Source organism: Salvelinus namaycush, chromosome 36 (genome assembly GCF_016432855.1).
Source record: "Salvelinus namaycush isolate Seneca chromosome 36, SaNama_1.0, whole genome shotgun sequence".
Classification (NCBI taxonomy): Eukaryota; Metazoa; Chordata; class Actinopteri; order Salmoniformes; family Salmonidae; genus Salvelinus; species Salvelinus namaycush.
The window spans coordinates 10,561,108-10,578,607 of NC_052342.1; the positions used below are offsets into that span (position 1 = coordinate 10,561,108).

The window sequence follows — 17,500 nt, forward strand, 5'->3', positions numbered from 1 at the left end:
CACCCCCTGTTACCAGTTCCCACTGAACGCTGGCTGCGTTTATTTTGCAAATTTATGCTGACATTTGAGAGCACAGCACACGCACCCTTTCTGCAGTTCAGCGAGGGTGGCTGAATTATAATACTGTACTGTATAATATGATTCTCTCAAGTGAGCCCTATTAAAATAAAACCCACTTCCCCTCATTGTTAGGGCCCCTACTTTGTGCACAAATAATGTAGTTTGATAAAAGCCAGGCTCCCCTTATTCTGAAAAACAAAGGCAATCTCTGTAACAGTGTAACAGACTCACAGATCTGCCATTCTGACTGTGAAGTAGTCTTGTGGGTTTTTGGGGGAGGGGTGTTGCAAGTGTGCTGATCAAAATGTTATGTTCCAATACCTTTTTCTTCCAACACACACAGGTACACTCAAGTGTACACGTATAGGCACTCACTCACACGTGAACACACACACGTGAGCACACACACGGTTGAGTCAGAGCGTTATCTCTGAGCGTCTGTCAGATTCATTCCACAGCAAAGAGATACTCTCACTCTATCTCTCTCCTTCTCTCTATCTCTCTCTCCCCTACACAACACTCCATTGGCTCTCACACAGACACACAGACACTCTCCCCAAAGGATGTCCGCAAACAGCCCCGTTACGTTTCATATCCAGTGGGCATAAAGAAATGGATTCACCCGCAGACTGAGGGATGGCGAGGAGGAGGGAGGAAAGAGGGAGTCAGGGAACGAGGTGAGCGGGGCAGCCAAGAAAATAGTACCCTCAGGGCATGTTTGGAAAAGAGCAAGAGGGAATATCTTTTGGTGGTTGCTTGGCATTTTGGCTGGCTGACTGTTGTATGTCTTCCTAAAGAGATACACTGCTGATTGAGGGCTGGGTTGGAGCAAATAAGTGCACCAGCTTAGTGTCCTCAAACGTATTAGCTGATTGTTTCTGCTTAACAAGACACCTGCACACACATGCACACACTCACTCACTCTCACACACACACACACACACACACACACACACACACACACACACACACACACACACACACACACACACACACACACACACACACACACACACACACACACACACACACACACACCCTTCTATTCAATCAGACTGCAGCGGTACGGCCAAGAGTTTAATGGGTTTTGTGTGTGCAAGCGCTAGCCGGACTGTCTGTCTAATGTTTCGGGGTCTGTGTATCTAATGATGAAAAGCTTTGGGTCCCATCTCACACAGATAACTGTACTGGGCTGTGCATGGATGGAAAACCCACCAACTGTATCATCTGACAACACCATAGACACTGCATCCGGAAAGTATTCAGACCCCTTGACTTTTTCCACATTTTGTTACGTTACAGCCTTATTCTAAAATTGATTAAATCGTTTTTTCCCTCGTCAATCTGCACACAATACCCCATAATGTTTTTTTTTATGTAAATAAAGAAGGAAATCTGACATTTTTGAAAATGTATTACAAATAAACCCAGAAATATCACATTTACATAAGTATTCAGACCCTTTACTCAATTTGTTGAAGCACCTTTGGCAGCGATTACAGCCTCGAGTCTTCTTGGGTATGACGCTACAAGCTTGGCACACCTGTATTTGGGGAGTTTCTCCCATTCCTCTCTGCAGATCCTCTCAAGCTCTGTCAGGTTGGATGGGGAGTGTTGCTGCACAAATATTTTCTGGTCTTACAGATATTTTTGATTGGGTTCAAGTCCGTGCTCTGGCTGGGCCACTCAAGGACATTCAGAGATTTGTCCCGAAGACACTCCTGTGTTGTCTTGGCTGTGTGATTAGGATCGTTTTCCTGTTGTAAACTGAAACTTCTCCCCAGTCTGAGGTCCTGAGCGCTCTGGAGCAGGTATTCATCAAGGATCTCTCTGTACTTTGCTCCGTGCACCTTTGCCTCGATCCTGACTAGTCTCCAAGTCCCTACCGCTGAAAAACATCCACCTTACATGCTGACCAGACCGCTCGCGTGCGTACATCCGTCATCACGCGCATATTGATTTTATCCACCCACACCAGGTCACGCAGGTTGAAATATCAAAACAAACTCTGAACCAACCAACTATATTAATTTGGGGACAGGTCGAAAAGCATTGAACATTTATGGCAATTTAACTAGCTAGCTTACTGTTGCTGGCTAATTTGTACTGGGATATTAACATTGGGTTGTTATTTTACCTGAAATGCACAAGGTTCTCTACTCCGACAGTTAATCCACAGATAAAAGGTTAAAGTTTGTTTCTAGTAATCTCTCCTCCTTCAGGCTTCTTCTTCTTCGGACTCTATATGGCGGTTGGCAACCGACTTTAAGGTGCATTACCACTACCAACTGGACTGGAGTGTAGACCTCAGTTAGTCTTTCAATCACTCACGTGGGTATATGCACCTAAAAACCAATGAGGAGATGAGAGAGGCGGGACTTGCAGCGCATCAAGCTTCACAAATGGAACCAAGTTCTGGCTACGCAGACGCTCGTTAACGCGCGCAAGCAGAGTGGGTGCAATGATTGAATAACATGTATGTGTACATTTACTTTGCAACGCGAGCGGTGTGGTCAGCATGTTAGGGATGGTGCCAGGTTTCCTCCAGAATTGACGCTTGGCATTCAGGCCAAAGAGTTCAATCTTGGTTTCATCAGACCAGAGAATCTTGTTTCTCATGGTCTGAGAGTCTTTAGGTGCCTTGTTAAATGGCGGCCTGTCATGTGCCTTTTACTGAGGAGTGGGTTCTGACTGGCCACTCTACCATAAAGGCCTGATTGGTGGAGTTCTGCAGAGATGGTTGTCCTTCTGGAAGGTTCTCCCATCTCCACAGAGGAACTCTAGAGCTCTGTCAGAGTGACCATCGGGTTCTTGGCCAAGGCCCTTCTCCCCCGATTGCTCAGTTTGGCTGGGAGGCCAGCTCTAGAAAGAGTCTTGGTGGTTCTACATTTCTTTCATTTAAGAATGATGGTGGCCACTGTGTTCTTGTGGACCTTGAATGCTGCAGAGATTTTTTTGGTACCCATCCCCAGATCTGTGCCTTGACACAATCCTGTCTCTGAGCTCTACGGACAATTCCTTCGACCTCATGGCTTGGTTTTTGCTCTGACATGCACTGTCAACTGCGGGACCTTATATAGACAGGTGTGTGCCTTTTCAAGTCATGTCCAATCAATTGAATTTACAATAGGTAGACTCTAATCAAGTTGTAGAAACATCTCAAGGATGAGCAATGGAAACAGGATGCACCTGAGCTCAATTTCGAGTCTCATAGCAAATGGTCTGAATACTTATGTAAATAAGGTAGTTCTGTTTTAAATGTTTTATAAATTACCATACACTTCTAAAAACCTGTTATCGCTTTGTCATTATGGGGTGCTGTGTGTAGATTACTGAGAAAAAATATATATTTGATCAATTTTAGAATAAGGCTGTAACGTAACATAATGTGGAAACATTTTCCGAAGGCACTGTATAAGGTCCCAACACGGGTGGGGTCAGCTATGTGACCTAGTGTCCTGTATGTCTCCCTCCTGAACCCCCTAATGAGGACATGGGGGTAAAGGTTAACCATGAAGAGGTCACGTCCACCTCGCATTTCCGTCAAAGTAGAATCTGATCGCCAGCCACTGGAGTGAAGCCCCCATGGCAGGGTTATTGTATTTTTTTATATTATAATAGGTTGTGTTTCCTTTGAGGTTGTAATGTGTGTTGGGTGTGTGTGTTGTTTGTTTGTTTGTGTGTGTGTTTGTGTGTTGTTGTTGTTCTAAGAGTGAGAGTAAGGAGTAAAGTTGGCATGCCGTTGCTGCAATAAGTAGGCACCCACACTTCCTCAAGCTATACTAGTAGCTAGTGTGTGTGTGTGTGTGTGTGGTGAGTGTAGTGTAGTGTGTGTGTGGTGTGTGTATGTGTGCACGGACACACACAAGAGAGTGAGACAACTTATAAAAATACCAGGTGGTGACGTTTGCATGTGATGAATGGCTAGTCGCTGCACTTCCATAGCGTTCCTGTGTGTGTGTGTGTGTGTGTGTGTGTGTGTGTGTGTGTGTGTGTGTGTGTGTGTGTGTGTGTGTGTGTGTGTGTGTGTGTGTGTGTGTGTGTGTGTGTGTGTGTGTGTGTGTGTGTGTGTGTGTGTGTGTGGCTATTTTTAGTGCGAGAGCGTAATCTGTACTAAGAGCCTTTCAGGACCGCTTCTCTTTACCCTGGCCGGAAATGCTAAGCCAATAAGCCCCCTGCACGCACACATACACACACACACAGACAGACACACACACACAGACATACACACACACACATACAAATACACATAGGAACCCAAACCGCAAGCCAAGCCTTCCTGTATTATTTAATAATGTATACTTTCAAGCGGGTGGGAGTTAAAAACACTTTTTAGAGAGGGATAGAGCGAGAAAGAGTAACAGAATGAGTGAGAGTGAGGCAGAGTGAGAGAGAGAGTGAAGAGAAAGGAGAGAAAGTGAATTGAAGAGAGAGTGAGAGCAAGTGAGCGATAGAAAGAAGGAGGCCCTCAGTCCGTGGGTTCAGTGATTAGATGTGAAGTGCTATCAGTCCTGTGTGATCCTCCTCTCCAGGAGAGGCCTATCGATCAGAGGTGTGCAGCCCTCCCCAGCCCGGCAGCCCTGCCTTGCTACAGCTAGCATTTCTGCACTAGCGCCTCTCTCTTCCCTAGACCTACTCATAGAATAGGATGGAATAAACAAAAAATTGGCTTGATAGAAGAAAATGGACTCTGTCTCTTACAAAGTAGCTGGTCTTGGTTGTTTGTTCTTCCCGAAAGAGTGTGCAGTGTTTCTTTTTCTTGTATGCCTTTTGATGTGGAAGTCAAACTCACAAGCCTGGTCATTCCGCAACTACGTTCAACACCAATTGAGCTATGAGAACTGCATGCTTATGGTTCAAGCTTGTGTTTTCTATTTGAACATTTGGGCTCAGGCAGGGCCTTGAATAGTTGAAGAAGCTCTTGAAGTAACTCCTTGTGCTTGAGTGAGTGGCTGCTGGGATGACGCACATTGGCTTGACAATCATTACCACTGACAGACAGTAGGCTAAGCAGAAAGCTGTGGCATGGACATTGATGGTGTGTGTGTATGTGTGTGTGTTTGTGCTTATGGGAAAGGGAGGGGGGTTGTCTGCCTGCCTCTGTGTGTGTGTGTGTTTGTGGGAAAGGGAGGGGGGGGTTGTCTGCCTGCCTGTCTGCCTGCCTCTGTGTGTGTGTGTGTGTTTGTGGGAAAGGGAGTGGGGTTTGTCTGCCTGTCTACCTGTCTCTGTGTGTGTGTGTGTTTGTGGGAAAGGGAGTGGGGGTTGTCTGCCTGCCCCTGTGTGTGTGTTTGTGGGAAAGGGAGGGGGGTTGTCTGCCTGCCTCTGTGTGTGTCTCTGCTGTGTTTCTGGGGTAGATTAGGGGGTTCATTCTCACTGGAAGGAGGTACACACATTTGTTATGAAGCACATTTGGGAAAAGTGTGTGTCCTCCGATGGGGCTGTTGACCTCATTTTAATGAGCGCTAGCTCGAAATCCCTCTATTCCTCCATCCCTGTCTGTGTCCAATACCACGTTAGTGTTGTCATTACTTATATTAACTGGCAGACTGAGTAGGCGTTGTACCCAGACAATTTTGTCTGGTATTGTCAATTATGGTACGGCAGGTAGCCTAGTTGTTAGAGCATTGGACTAGTAACCGAAAGGTTGGTGGATTGAATCCCCGAGCTGACAAGGTAAAGATCTGTCATTCTGCCCCTGAACAAGGCAGTTAACCCACTGTTCCTAGACTGTCATTGTAAATAAGAATTTGTTCTTAACTGACGTCATATCAAAACATACTCTCTTCTTCTTGCTGAAGTGTGCACTTGTTCACTACTCCCCACAAAATGAAAAGCATTGGATTGGTGTAGGCGTGGGATAGAGGGCGTTTCCATGTACTCGTAATTGTCCTTCAAATCCATGAAGGTATGTGGATAGGTGCTTTGGGAGAAAGTACAAGCATTGAAGAGTTCATAAACAATGGTGTTCGGTTAGCTGGCCGACGCCCTCCCACATTTATGAGACAGAGACGGTGATATCATAATAAATATCAGCAGTAACCTTCACTCACTTAACCCCATCTCCCATTTAAAGAAACTGAAGCGCTTGAGGCAGGAGGCCACAGGTGTGTCAGTATGCAATTAGTGAAATAACCAGGCTTGCAAGCGGTCAGCTGACAATTACAGGGACATTCCACTCAATCGAACATTCAAACAAACAGGATAACGGTTGAGCTGATTGGAAAATATCAATTTCCTGGATTTGCATGTGATAATGACATTTTATGATCCTAGATAAACTTGCAATAAATACATTCATATACATTACAGTGAAGGCTACTCCTTGACAGGTATTTCAATGAATTTAAGTCCATCTATGAAATCTTTCCTAACACCCATCTGTATTGATGCAGAGGACTTAGACTTTCTCTAGTTAGTTTGCTCTGTGTATCTTCACAGTTGTAGAGACGTAATATTACTCAATAGTCCCACTCAGACTGTTGAAGGTTTTGGGCGCCCTCTTATGTTTACCTGCTGGCGAGTGTGTCGCCACCCCAGAAAGGCCATCAGATAACCAAGTGGATGAAACGTGACTCTTGATAACCTGCTCACAAAGTCAAGGCACGGACAAGGGTTACCTGCTGCAGCACCCTGACCAGATACAACCGGGGGGAAACACACACACATGCACAGAAGTCAAGGTAAAAGATAATGCATTTATTTAGTAATCAGCAAATAGCTTTTATGCAGTAGGTAAGTGCTGAGGTCTCTAGGCTTGATAAGATCATTTGCTTTCAGGTGTTTTCTGCTCTCCTTGTTGTACTCAGCATAGAGTGTAAATTGAATAGGGTGACCTTTTGCCACAGAATCAAATTGACTATATTTTCCAAAAAGATTTCTGTGGTTTCAATTACCATATATTTGTGATATTGGGTCCATACCCTCCCCAACACGCACACACATAGCCGCACACACATGCTTACATAGAAACACACCCGCATGCACACACGCACACGCACCCAATCGACGCAGAAGTGTGCTTCCCTGCATACAAAATATTTCCCGTTTGCGTCCCGGTACACAACACCACTGTGTTATACAGTATCTGTCCACCCTTATCCTCGCTCTCTCCTTTCTATGGAATGTATCCTCCTTAGATATTACTGCGACAAATGAAAAGGCCCGCAGCCCTTGATGAGCTTGGCAGGGTCTGAAAGGTCAGGAGGGGAAAGGGGGGAGGGATGGAGGGGGGCAGCGGATATTATCCTTGGCAGTTCTGTGAGAAAAGGAGAAGCTTTGGCTGTTCTCTCTCCGTGAAAATGTCATGACAAAACAGCCTCAAACTAACACCCCACGTTGTTTTTGTTTTGCTACACACACGGTAACGGTAACGGTAACGGTTACCGATGCGCTCGTTGGTGGAGGAAATGTGACAATGTCCATTTAACAGGGTTTGGACGTCAGAGCCCCCCCCCCCCCCCCCCCCCCACACTCTCCATCTACTGACCACCATTGTTTACACGCCGACACGTACCGGGGGATGCTTAGCACTGCAGATTCATAGCTGCCTACTTAAGCAAACAGCTAGTTGCATGCCATTAGAAAAATGCATCGAAAATATTCCCATTTCAACTAAGTAGGAATGCAAGAACCTCCATTTCTTGCGTCAACCTGGATAATACAGAAAAAAAACAACCCTAACCCAAATCACCACACGAAAGAGCATCCAAACATTTTGATGGTGTGTAATTACGTTGGAGTAATAAAAAGAAAGAATTAAACAGGCTCTGACCACTCTGACCATCTGTTAGAAGGAGAGAGACGACAAACGACAGCAGTTCTGCGTTAGGCCTTAGATGTGGATTCTCTAATCACGCTGTTAATATAAACCCCCCTCATGGTCTGGCTTCAGCTGTCTGGTGACCGGGGGCTCTCCTGGGCCTGTAACGCATGTGACTAAGCCACTCCTCAGACTCTAGTAAGTCTAGTCACTGGAGAGCTCCAGTTGTCTTCAGCAGTGGTGGTGGGCAGACTAGTCCAAACCTCCTGGGGGAAGGGAGGGTTGCTTTAGGCGTTCTGTCCCCCCCCCTTTGCTAGAGGCATATGGAACCAACCACTGGCCTTCTCCTCATTTGTTGGTGTCCATCTCCTCATTTGTTGGCGTCCAACAGTCTGATCTCCTTAGAGATCCACCGTTGTGCGAGCTGCTATGTCTGCCTGTTTCTGTTATGTGTACACCTGCTTAGAGAATCCTGAGCAAGGATTCAAGCTTGTTTCATGGCTGCTGATGATGTTGTGCTGGTAGTGTAGCTTTTGCTGACTCCCATGACTTTTGACCCAGAGGTACTGTACAACCGGTAAGGCTGAAGTCTAAAAATTGCCGTAGGACAAGGTGGCGTCAGCAGATTTTTCGAGACCTGGGCATGTTTTGTGTCAGAGTTTTCGGTCAAGAGTTGTGGTGGGACAGCGAGATGTCGGTCAAAGACTGTCCATCAACCTTTTACAAACCAGAATAAAGAGACGTTTTCTTATAAACACGTTTGGGTTACTCTCAGAATCAGAGTGAGTTGTGTCTGGTTTGACGGTCTTTCACAGAGAATCGGTCATAAGGATTTTCTTCCGCTCTTGCGCTCTCTCTCGCTCTCTCGCTCTCTCCGTTCTCATCTCATAGCGCTCTAACGGTTGAAATGGCTCCCAGGAGACACATCATCAGTGCTGGCCTCGGGGCATACACTTCTCCCTCACACAGTCCAAGGCTTCACCGACAGGCCGGAATGTAGTTTCCACTGTTTAAAAGTCATACTGGTTGTCAATGGGAGTGACACGTGACAGTGATATCCTGCCTTGACATCACTCCTGACATCACTGAGAAACTGTGTGTAGGGCCAAGAGTTCCAGTTTGGATCAAACGGTCAATGGTCATAATCCTGCACCAGGATCTCTAGTAGTACATTGCTAAGAGGTTAGGCAAGCTAGGATATGAGCCCTCTTACGGCATTAGCTCAGCAGAGAGGGAAATGGTCTGATTTGAGCTGAGTGGACGACCCACAGTTTTGACCACTCTTATCTGTATGTAAAACCCAGACGGTCAAGGAATTAGACTTTTATTGCTGGGTAAATGGGCTGTATACGTGTGTTTATTTTTCTATGTGTGTGTGTGTTTTTTGTGTGTGTCTTGGCTCATAAACATTTTCAGGTGTTGACCGATGCCACCTGGTGAGCCTTGTGTCCGAAGCAAGCAGACCCCAGTCTCTTGCTTGGGATCATTTGCTTGGGAAATGGACTTTGAATAATCCGATGCACTGTTGACTCCAGTAGCCAGACGGTAAAACGAGACTGGTCTTCAGCTCTGACATCTGTTACCGGGCCAATCATGGCCTTGACAAATTTGACAGTTTTAATATTTTGTTTTATGACTCGTAACACTGAGACAGACACACACCCATACATGTGCTCAAGTATACACACAGGCACGTGTACACACACACACATTCATGTGCCCACACACACACACACACACACACACACACACACACACACACACACACACACACACACACACACACACACACACACACACACACACACACACACGTATGCACACATACACAGACACACACATACACAATAAAGATCTATACAGCACTTATGTATTGTTTCGTTCCTATAGGTTACAATCACCTTCTCTCTCCATGTGCTAAATGACTGGCCGTCTCTGTTGGCTGCACGGTTTATCTCTGCAGTGCATCGTGCTGCACCTTAAAGCCGATTCATGGTCAAACCGGCGTCTGCAGTGGCCGTACAGCATTTACGGCGATGCGGACTCCGCAGAGCAGAGTGTGTCATATGCATCCAATAAATTGGTCTGCACCACTTAAAATGCACCGGTCGCACTGATTCAGGGCTAATCTCTATAGCCAGCCAGCTAATTACAAGCAGCCGGCTAAATTAAAAGACAAGACCTTACCTCTTCTGAGATATTGGAGTCGGTATCCCGGTGCTTGACATAGGAGCTCAGCCAAGACAGCATGAAGTAAAATGGCACCGTTTTCTCACCTGCATCTCCACTTCAACCATTTACATTTTTTTGTTTTACGAACTTGTCCTGCAACTGCCTCCACTTCTTGTGGCAAGCGTCCCCTTCCATCGCCATTACCTCCCCGATCTCTCTTCTCCTCATTTTTGTGTCTTTGAAATCCCTACACAAGGTATCATGAAGATGTTTATGTTTGCAAACTTGTTCTTATAGCCTTTTGTCAAGGTTCTCCATGTTTATTGTCATGGAAGTTGCCAAGGAAGTGAGTTTGTGTTTATCAAGGACCTACTGCCCCCACCTACCATCAACCAATCATGTAAATGCAGAGCTATACAGAGCCCTCCGCATTGTTACAAAATTTGGGAGGTCCATATGGCATCACCGTACAGAGCTTAATTTGGCCTCCGCAATCCTCCGCAATTGCGTCATACTCTCCGTACGGAGCCTCCGCACCGCATTGCCAGATCAAGCATAATATCGCCCCTTCCCCTCGCCCCTCTCCTGCCATATGTTGCGCCTGTGTGACCAGCTGACTTGTCAGCTCGACTAACGCCTTAGTGGCTTCTGACTTTGATTTATTTCCTCTGAAATCTGGGGCAATAATACAGCATGACATTATTTGTTCATCAAATCTAATGCTGCTTTCTTGGTGGAGTTGTGACGTTGAAGCGACTCACCTCTCCTCCTCTCCTAGCCTGGGTTCCCCTCCATTTCTGATTGTGCTTTGATTCGGTCTGGCTACTCGTTTAACCTCGTCCGAGAGAACGCCTTTGAGTTTATGAGGGGGCAGAGAGAGAGAGAGAGAGAGAGAGAGAGAGAGAGAGAGAGAGAGAGAGAGAGAGAGAGAGAGAGAGAGAGAGAGAGAGAGAGAGAGAAGAGAGGAGAGAGAAGAGAGAAGAGAGAAGAGAGAAGAGAGAAGAGAGAAGAGAGAGATCTAGACGAAGCAGCAGCACAATTAAATTGTCAAGGCGCGGATTTAACCCCGAGCAATTCGCAGGCCAATTTATTAAGAAATGTTTTCTGTCTGTGTAGACTGACTTTTTTTTTTCTCCCTTATTTGCAGTCTCCCCTTATATAAACAGTACTTTCAATAACAGATGACCTATTTAGAATGAGAGGATTTCTTCTCCCTGAGTGGTTGTTGTAACAGTCTCTTTCATTTTAAGATAACAGCAGTGTGTATAAAATTAATCTCTGTCTTATTGAATGATCAGGTTTGCAATTGCGTAAACTTTTATAGTGGATTTTTTATTCCTCTCCTTCAAAGATGTAAAGATGCATTGCCAAATGCCTACTTGAAGTTTGATCCCTGGCGCATTGCGCGGAGGCTTCAAATCTTCAAGAAGCAATTAGTCCATTTAATTTGGCTATTTAACTCGGAGTTCAAAAGTGTTTATTTATTTTTCAAAACATGCACACCCCGTTATCAGTGGCACGAATAATACCTCTGGAACACAATGGCTCGGCGGAACTCAATAAAAGAGTTAAAGCAAGGACGATTTCAAAGACAGCCTGTCTGATAACAAAGAACCTCACCTGATAATGAATGACTGGTGCGCTGCTTTTTTATCTGAGGTAGGGGAGGGAAGGGGGGGGGGGGGGGGGGGGGGGGGTGGGAGAGATGGAACAGTCCTACCGGCGCTTGCCAGCATGCTTTATGGCTAATTGAAGCGCTTGGAGTAAAACAGCCATGAATGGCACCCTTTAGAATTGAAGCGGGTTAATATATTGTGATCCCACAATTAGCCTTGGATTGTTAAGATCTCTTTAATTCAGTGAGGTCCATTAACCAGGATGGGAGAGATGGTGCTCCCACTGAGGCCATTCCTTTTTCTTTTCTTCTGCCAACCCTATTTCATTCTCTCAACAGCCGCTGTGGTAATCGATAAAAGAGGACGCCAGGTTAGCCCCGATGGCCTCCCCCCTTTGCGGTTGAATATCTCAACCCAATCGGTCCAAGTGAAAGATTTCTCCCAAGAGGGTTCTTTTGGCTAGTGAAGAGTCAAGGGGTAGTGGATTGACTTTGGTCCGGTGAAGCAGCGAGAGGAGGGTCTTAAGCTGGCATGGCAAAGCTGGGCTTTGCTGGACAGGGGCTCTCTCAAGAGGAGAACCACTTTCTCAGGTCTGCTCTTTTCCCCCAAGCCCCTGAAAATCCCCTGACTGGCCTGGGACTCTTACCAGCTGGAGCTTTAGCAAGGCCTGTAGCATGACCGTCACGACTTGAGCTTTTACAAGTGTCCCTTTCACAGAATTACAGTCCCCCAGGGGGTTATCTTGAGGAACATGGACTACCTCTCAAGTCTAGCAAGACTTTCTCAAACCGGATTGTAGTGGTCACGTACCTCGAGTGAAACTCGACCAGAGCCGTGTAAAAATTCCTGAGACCCCTCCCTTCCGATGAGGCTCGGTGGCCTTTTGAACTTCTACTGGCACTAGGTCAGACAGTGGTCTTGATTTCACGCGCAAAGCACATGCATATTGGAAAAGACGAAACTGGAAAGGAGGTTAAAAAAAAGGCCACCCAAGCCTTCAGTGAGAAGTTGCTTAAGTTGAATCCAAACAGATGGTTCTCCATTAAAGCCTCATTTGAGATAATCTGAAATGATCCCAGTTACAATTTTCTAGCTGAGGAGCGCATGTTAGGTTCTGAGAAAAGGATCTGGCTGTATCAACTGTTATTACCCACCCGCTTAGCACACGGCTAATAAAGTGGGATGTTGGAAAACTGTGAACGGCCACATAGGTTCCGGCACGCTGAATTCAAGCTCTTTTGCAAGTAATTAAACAGCATGGTACCACTTCGGGAGCAATTTCCTGCTAACCGTTTACTGCCAGTGCTGGCGTGGCCCCAGTCACCGTTTTGTTATCTCTGTGAAATTATGGCCCTTTTTATAATGTTCTAATAATGACTGAGAGCACATGTTGTTAGAGGGTGAATGTTGTCTGAATGGGCATTGGATTCACATTCTCCTCACTGTCAGCTAGCTAACGCAAATGCGTAGGCTATCTGTGCCATCTTCCCAAAAAATGGAGGAAAAAAAACATTAAATGGCCGCTATCTCGGAAGCTCTAAAGCTTCTCCTGTGAAGAGCTATCCACGGTGGTGTGTAATCGTGGGAAACTCAGAGGGGTTGAATGGGAGCAAGCGGCCTGGGGTAATTGTGTGCACGAGGGAGCCAAGCCAGAGCAGGCAAGTGGCGCTATCTGAAGGGATGGTTCCCCCTCGGCGGGATGATCGCCGCACGCTATCAGCGAGAGATGCTAATCCTGCTGTGTGGCATAAAGGGATTTGTTCTTATTCTTATTGGGCTCGCCGCGGAGCATCCCGGGGCGATTGCTGTTTATCTTTTCCTGTCTTTTCGGTTCCCCTGGGTTTTGTCCTGGAACTTCCAGTGCCTGTTGTCTCCCCCCTCCCTCTTCCATACCCCTCTCTCTCACACACCTCCCGTCGATGCTAGGCAGCTCACATCTCTCCGTCTCTTTCGCTCTCTCTCTCCACCCCTTTAACTGGGGAAACAGCTGCAGCTAACTCACAACATCCACTTCAAAGGGGAACAAGAGGCGAGAACAGGACTTTATTTAGAAATGTTGGGCGGCAACTTTCCCCTCGCACACGCTTCTCGACGGGCGTCAGTTGTCTTTTCCTGCCGCTTAAAAAAACACATTCATTTAGCATTAACAGGCAGTAATTCGCCATATCGGAGGATTGCTCGAAAACATATTTTTGACAAGCCTATCGTTCCCTTTCCGGCGACTCAACATCCCTCCTTCCCTATCTGCTCCCCCCTAGATATTTTGCCGTGTGTCACCCTTGTTAATGGATTTTTGGGGGGAGATATTATTTTGGTCCTGTAAGCTGCATGCTTAAAATATGAGTGACAGGCCTGACTCATGCACGCAGAGAGAGAATTGTGTTTTTAAAAGAAATAGGACTCCAGAACAAAGCCGTTCTGCTGCAAAACTGGCCTACTCTATTAACAACATAAGCATGTTACCACCCACCCTCCCAACCCCTTCTGCAAAAAAATACACATGCTGGTAAAACAAATTCTCTAAACTAAAATGTCCTATTTCTCTCTCCATCCCTCTTCCCTCTTCTCTTCTCCTCCTAAGAAGATAGATGAGGAAAATGAGGCCAACTTGCTGGCAGTGCTTACAGAAACGCTGGACAGCATCCCAGTGGACGAGGACGGATTGCCTTCGTTCGAGGCCCTGGCAGATGGGGACGTGACCAATGCCAGCGACCAGAGCTGTCCCTGCACCCCCGACGGTTCGCCGCGCACCCCCGAACCAGAGGAGCCCTCCTTGGTAAGACCCTGTTCCACCCCCTCCCTCATCCCCCAGCACACGCCCTTCCCTTCACCCCCTTTGCCAGAGCCTCAGCCGACACCAGATAAGGCACTATGAGTGAAGCCAGCCGCTGACCAAAAATGGCTGTGTGCCTTGCAGGCCTTCAGCTTTTGCAGCCCAGCCGCCAACCCACATGCCCCCCCCCCCCCTTGTGCATGTCTGTCTGTGGGCTGAGATGAGCCATGATTCAGATGCATGGATGAAAGAGCAAATCGAATTGATCAGTGTTAGCTGTGAGGTGCTAATTACATTGTAGCGTACTAGCTGCGCCAATGTAATGATACATGCACAGTGGTGGGTCTGGAATGGGTGACACTATGCCACGGGCCTCAAAATCAAGCTAGGGATGTAATGAGAAAAGGAAATCCATCTCATCTCATCTAATGTCAGTGGGCCATACTAATCCCAGAACCATCATTGGAGATAGACTGTTTCCTGATGAAGGTTGGTCATACTGGTGTATTTGTTACGAAACACAAAACATGACCACATAACCCCTTTGATTTGGCCTTTCCTGAGGGGGTTTGACCTGGAATATTGTTTATTTCGTTCAGTTGTAGTCCGTTGTATTTTATGCTGGCTCTGGTTGACCAACCTATCCACACTAGTAAAGCACGGCCATTGTGTACCCCAAAACACCTGCCAAAGCAACATAGTTTCTCGTTGACTTGTCTTTTTAACACTGTAAATAAACAGAAAGAAGACCTGCTTGATAGATAGTAAAGAGTTTGTCTTCATGAGGGCTTCTGTGTTGTTACAACTACACCAAGATAAATCGAACATCCTCAGTCACACATTTACAAAAGCATTGACTATCTCTGATCGTTTATTTTAGTGAAATGTTGAAATTTCAGAGGCAACGGCAGTTTGCGTAAACACTACTCATCCCTTTTTTTCTCTATTCTCTCTTCCTCCCCCCCTTTATTCTCTGTTCTGTGTGGGGTTTTTCAGCTGAAGAAGCTCCTTCTGGCACCCGCAAACTCCCAGCTCAGCTATAATCAATACATAGGCGACAAGGCACAAAACCATGCAGCCAGCAACCACCGGATCAGACCAACACCTGCTGTTGTCAAGGTAGCTACCCAGTCGCACCGTTCGCTCACTTCAAAGGCACCGCTTCCGAGGGCCCCTCCATGTTTGTTTATCATCTCTGTTCTCAGATTTTTTTTCATTGCCAGCATTGGAATATGTTAAGATTCTGCTCCACTGCAATCTCGTAATAAAAACATGCTGATTGGCTGTTCAGCTTTCCAGGCGAAGCATCGGGACTGTTGTCTTCTTTAACCCCCCCCCCGTAGAGGGAATGGGTTTTCCATTTAGATGAAAGTAGTATTTTAGTGGGTGTATAATGGGCACAGGAATACAAATTAAATGAAGTCGGTGATTCCAGTATTTTGCTGTTTGCCGCATTTCATTGGAACATGATGAATGCTCTTGAAGATTCGATTTTTATTTAGTACGATAGCACATAAATAATACATTCGTTTACTCCTCCTTGTTCGGAGAAACTACTGAAAAAGGTGCGCTTACTAAAAAATAATCATTTGGAATGCGTTGGTCGCGTTGTTGTCTAGTAAACAGCGCATACGGGAGCCGTTGTGTTGTGCACACACAGAGCTAACACATCTCTGAAAAGTCTATTTTTAAACCGCTCCTTTGACTCACCCACTTCTGGAGCATGGAGCTATGAGGGCTCCCCCAGGACAGGGGATGAGCGCACAGAGCTGCTGCGGTGCCGCTCGGGGGCCACGCAATTAAGATGATGGGCGGGCGGCGCTCCCACCACCGCCTCCCAAACAGTTGGGCCGACCCGTTGTGCTGAGCCTCACTCTCTCTTCCTTAATCTCTTTTAACTCTTTCTTTCTTTCGTTCTACCTCCCCCTGCAGACGGAGATCTCCTGGAACAGCAAGCCGAGGGGGGGCTGTCCGCAGCAGAGCCGTCTAGTGAGGCGCCCGTGCACCGAGCTGCTCAAGTACCTGACTGCCACTGACGACATCCTCCTCCAGACCAAAGCCAGCGACGCCAAGAGCGCCTGGGGGGGTGGCGGCAAAGACAAGGGCGGCCTGCTGGGCGCCTCCTCCTCCACCTCCTCGTCGCCGTCCTCCTCCTCCACCTCCTCCTTCTCCTCCCTCTCCTCCTCCTCCTCTATCGCCTCCAAGAAGAAGTCATCCTCGTCGTCCGTCGTGTCGCAACAGCAGCAGCAGCAGCATCACCAGCGAGGTGAGAGCCGGGCTGCTGGCGAGTGTAGTGTGGCTGGTGTGGGGGCTGGGAAGTGGCGTCGTTGCGCTCATGGGGCTGGTGGCACTGAGGGACAGTCCGAACCCGCGGCGGCACCCGCTCCCGTCCCCCCAACACGTAGGAACGGCAGTGGCCATGCCCGCCCCAAACTGGAGCGCAGGCCGTCCAGTGAAGAAGGAAGGCCGCCAGGTCCGCAGCCTGCGGTGGACGCGGGGCGCCTGGCAGCCGCTAGGTTCATTAGGTACATGCATTCTTATTCTCTCCTTCCTAGAGAGACGGGTCAGACAGGCAGCTGTGGGCGTTGCCCTGAGGTGGGCACTGCCACTCAGGCTAGCGAGTGCTGGGGCGGGCATGGCCGTGGTGTGGCAGCGCGTAGGCACATCACAGTGACCATAAAGAAAAGAGAGGAGGAGCCGGGGCATCCGTTGCTTAGCCAGTTGCTGACCTCCAAGCAGAGGCCCGCAAGCTATCGGGCTCACTTGCTCCTGCCCGCTACTACCCCTCAGCCCCGCAAGAGCAGTTCATCAAGAATGAGCTCTGGAGTCCTGGAGAGGGATCAGTGTCCCAGCCAGGCTATTGAGGTGGAGGAGAAGTACAGAGGGACTGTCAATATCAATCCCGGCAGCTGGGGTCTCAGACAGGCCAAGGAGCCTGATTTGGACCCCCTGTTGGCCGAGAGCTTAGGCCTAGGCAGCTGGGTTAGCCAGTCAGACCAGGGGCTAGATTTGGGGCTGGAGCTGGGCTTGGGTTGGCCGGAGGTTGGCCTGGTGGAGCAGGCTGGCTGTTTTGGGGAGGAGGTCCGCGATGATGATGCCATGGGCAGCCCCATGGCGCTC

The 17,500-nt window shown here is 47.6% G+C and overlaps 1 protein-coding gene across 5 annotated transcripts in view; it reads left to right on the forward strand.

The window, feature by feature from the left end:
• Positions 1-17,500, forward strand: part of LOC120030622 (peroxisome proliferator-activated receptor gamma coactivator 1-alpha-like) — a 42,970-nt gene that overhangs the window by 8,095 nt on the left and 17,375 nt on the right. Inside the window, exons 3-5 of one of the 5 annotated variants that reach the window (XM_038976048.1) lie at positions 14,189-14,383; positions 15,377-15,499; positions 16,313-17,500. The exon at positions 16,313-17,500 is cut by the window's right edge and continues 136 nt beyond it. In XM_038976048.1, coding sequence (XP_038831976.1) covers positions 14,189-14,383; positions 15,377-15,499; positions 16,313-17,500 — 1,506 coding nt within the window. The remainder of the gene's footprint in view (positions 1-14,188; positions 14,384-15,376; positions 15,500-16,312) is intronic. The other 4 variants (XM_038976051.1, XM_038976049.1, XM_038976052.1 and 1 more) reach the window with 4 other exon arrangements.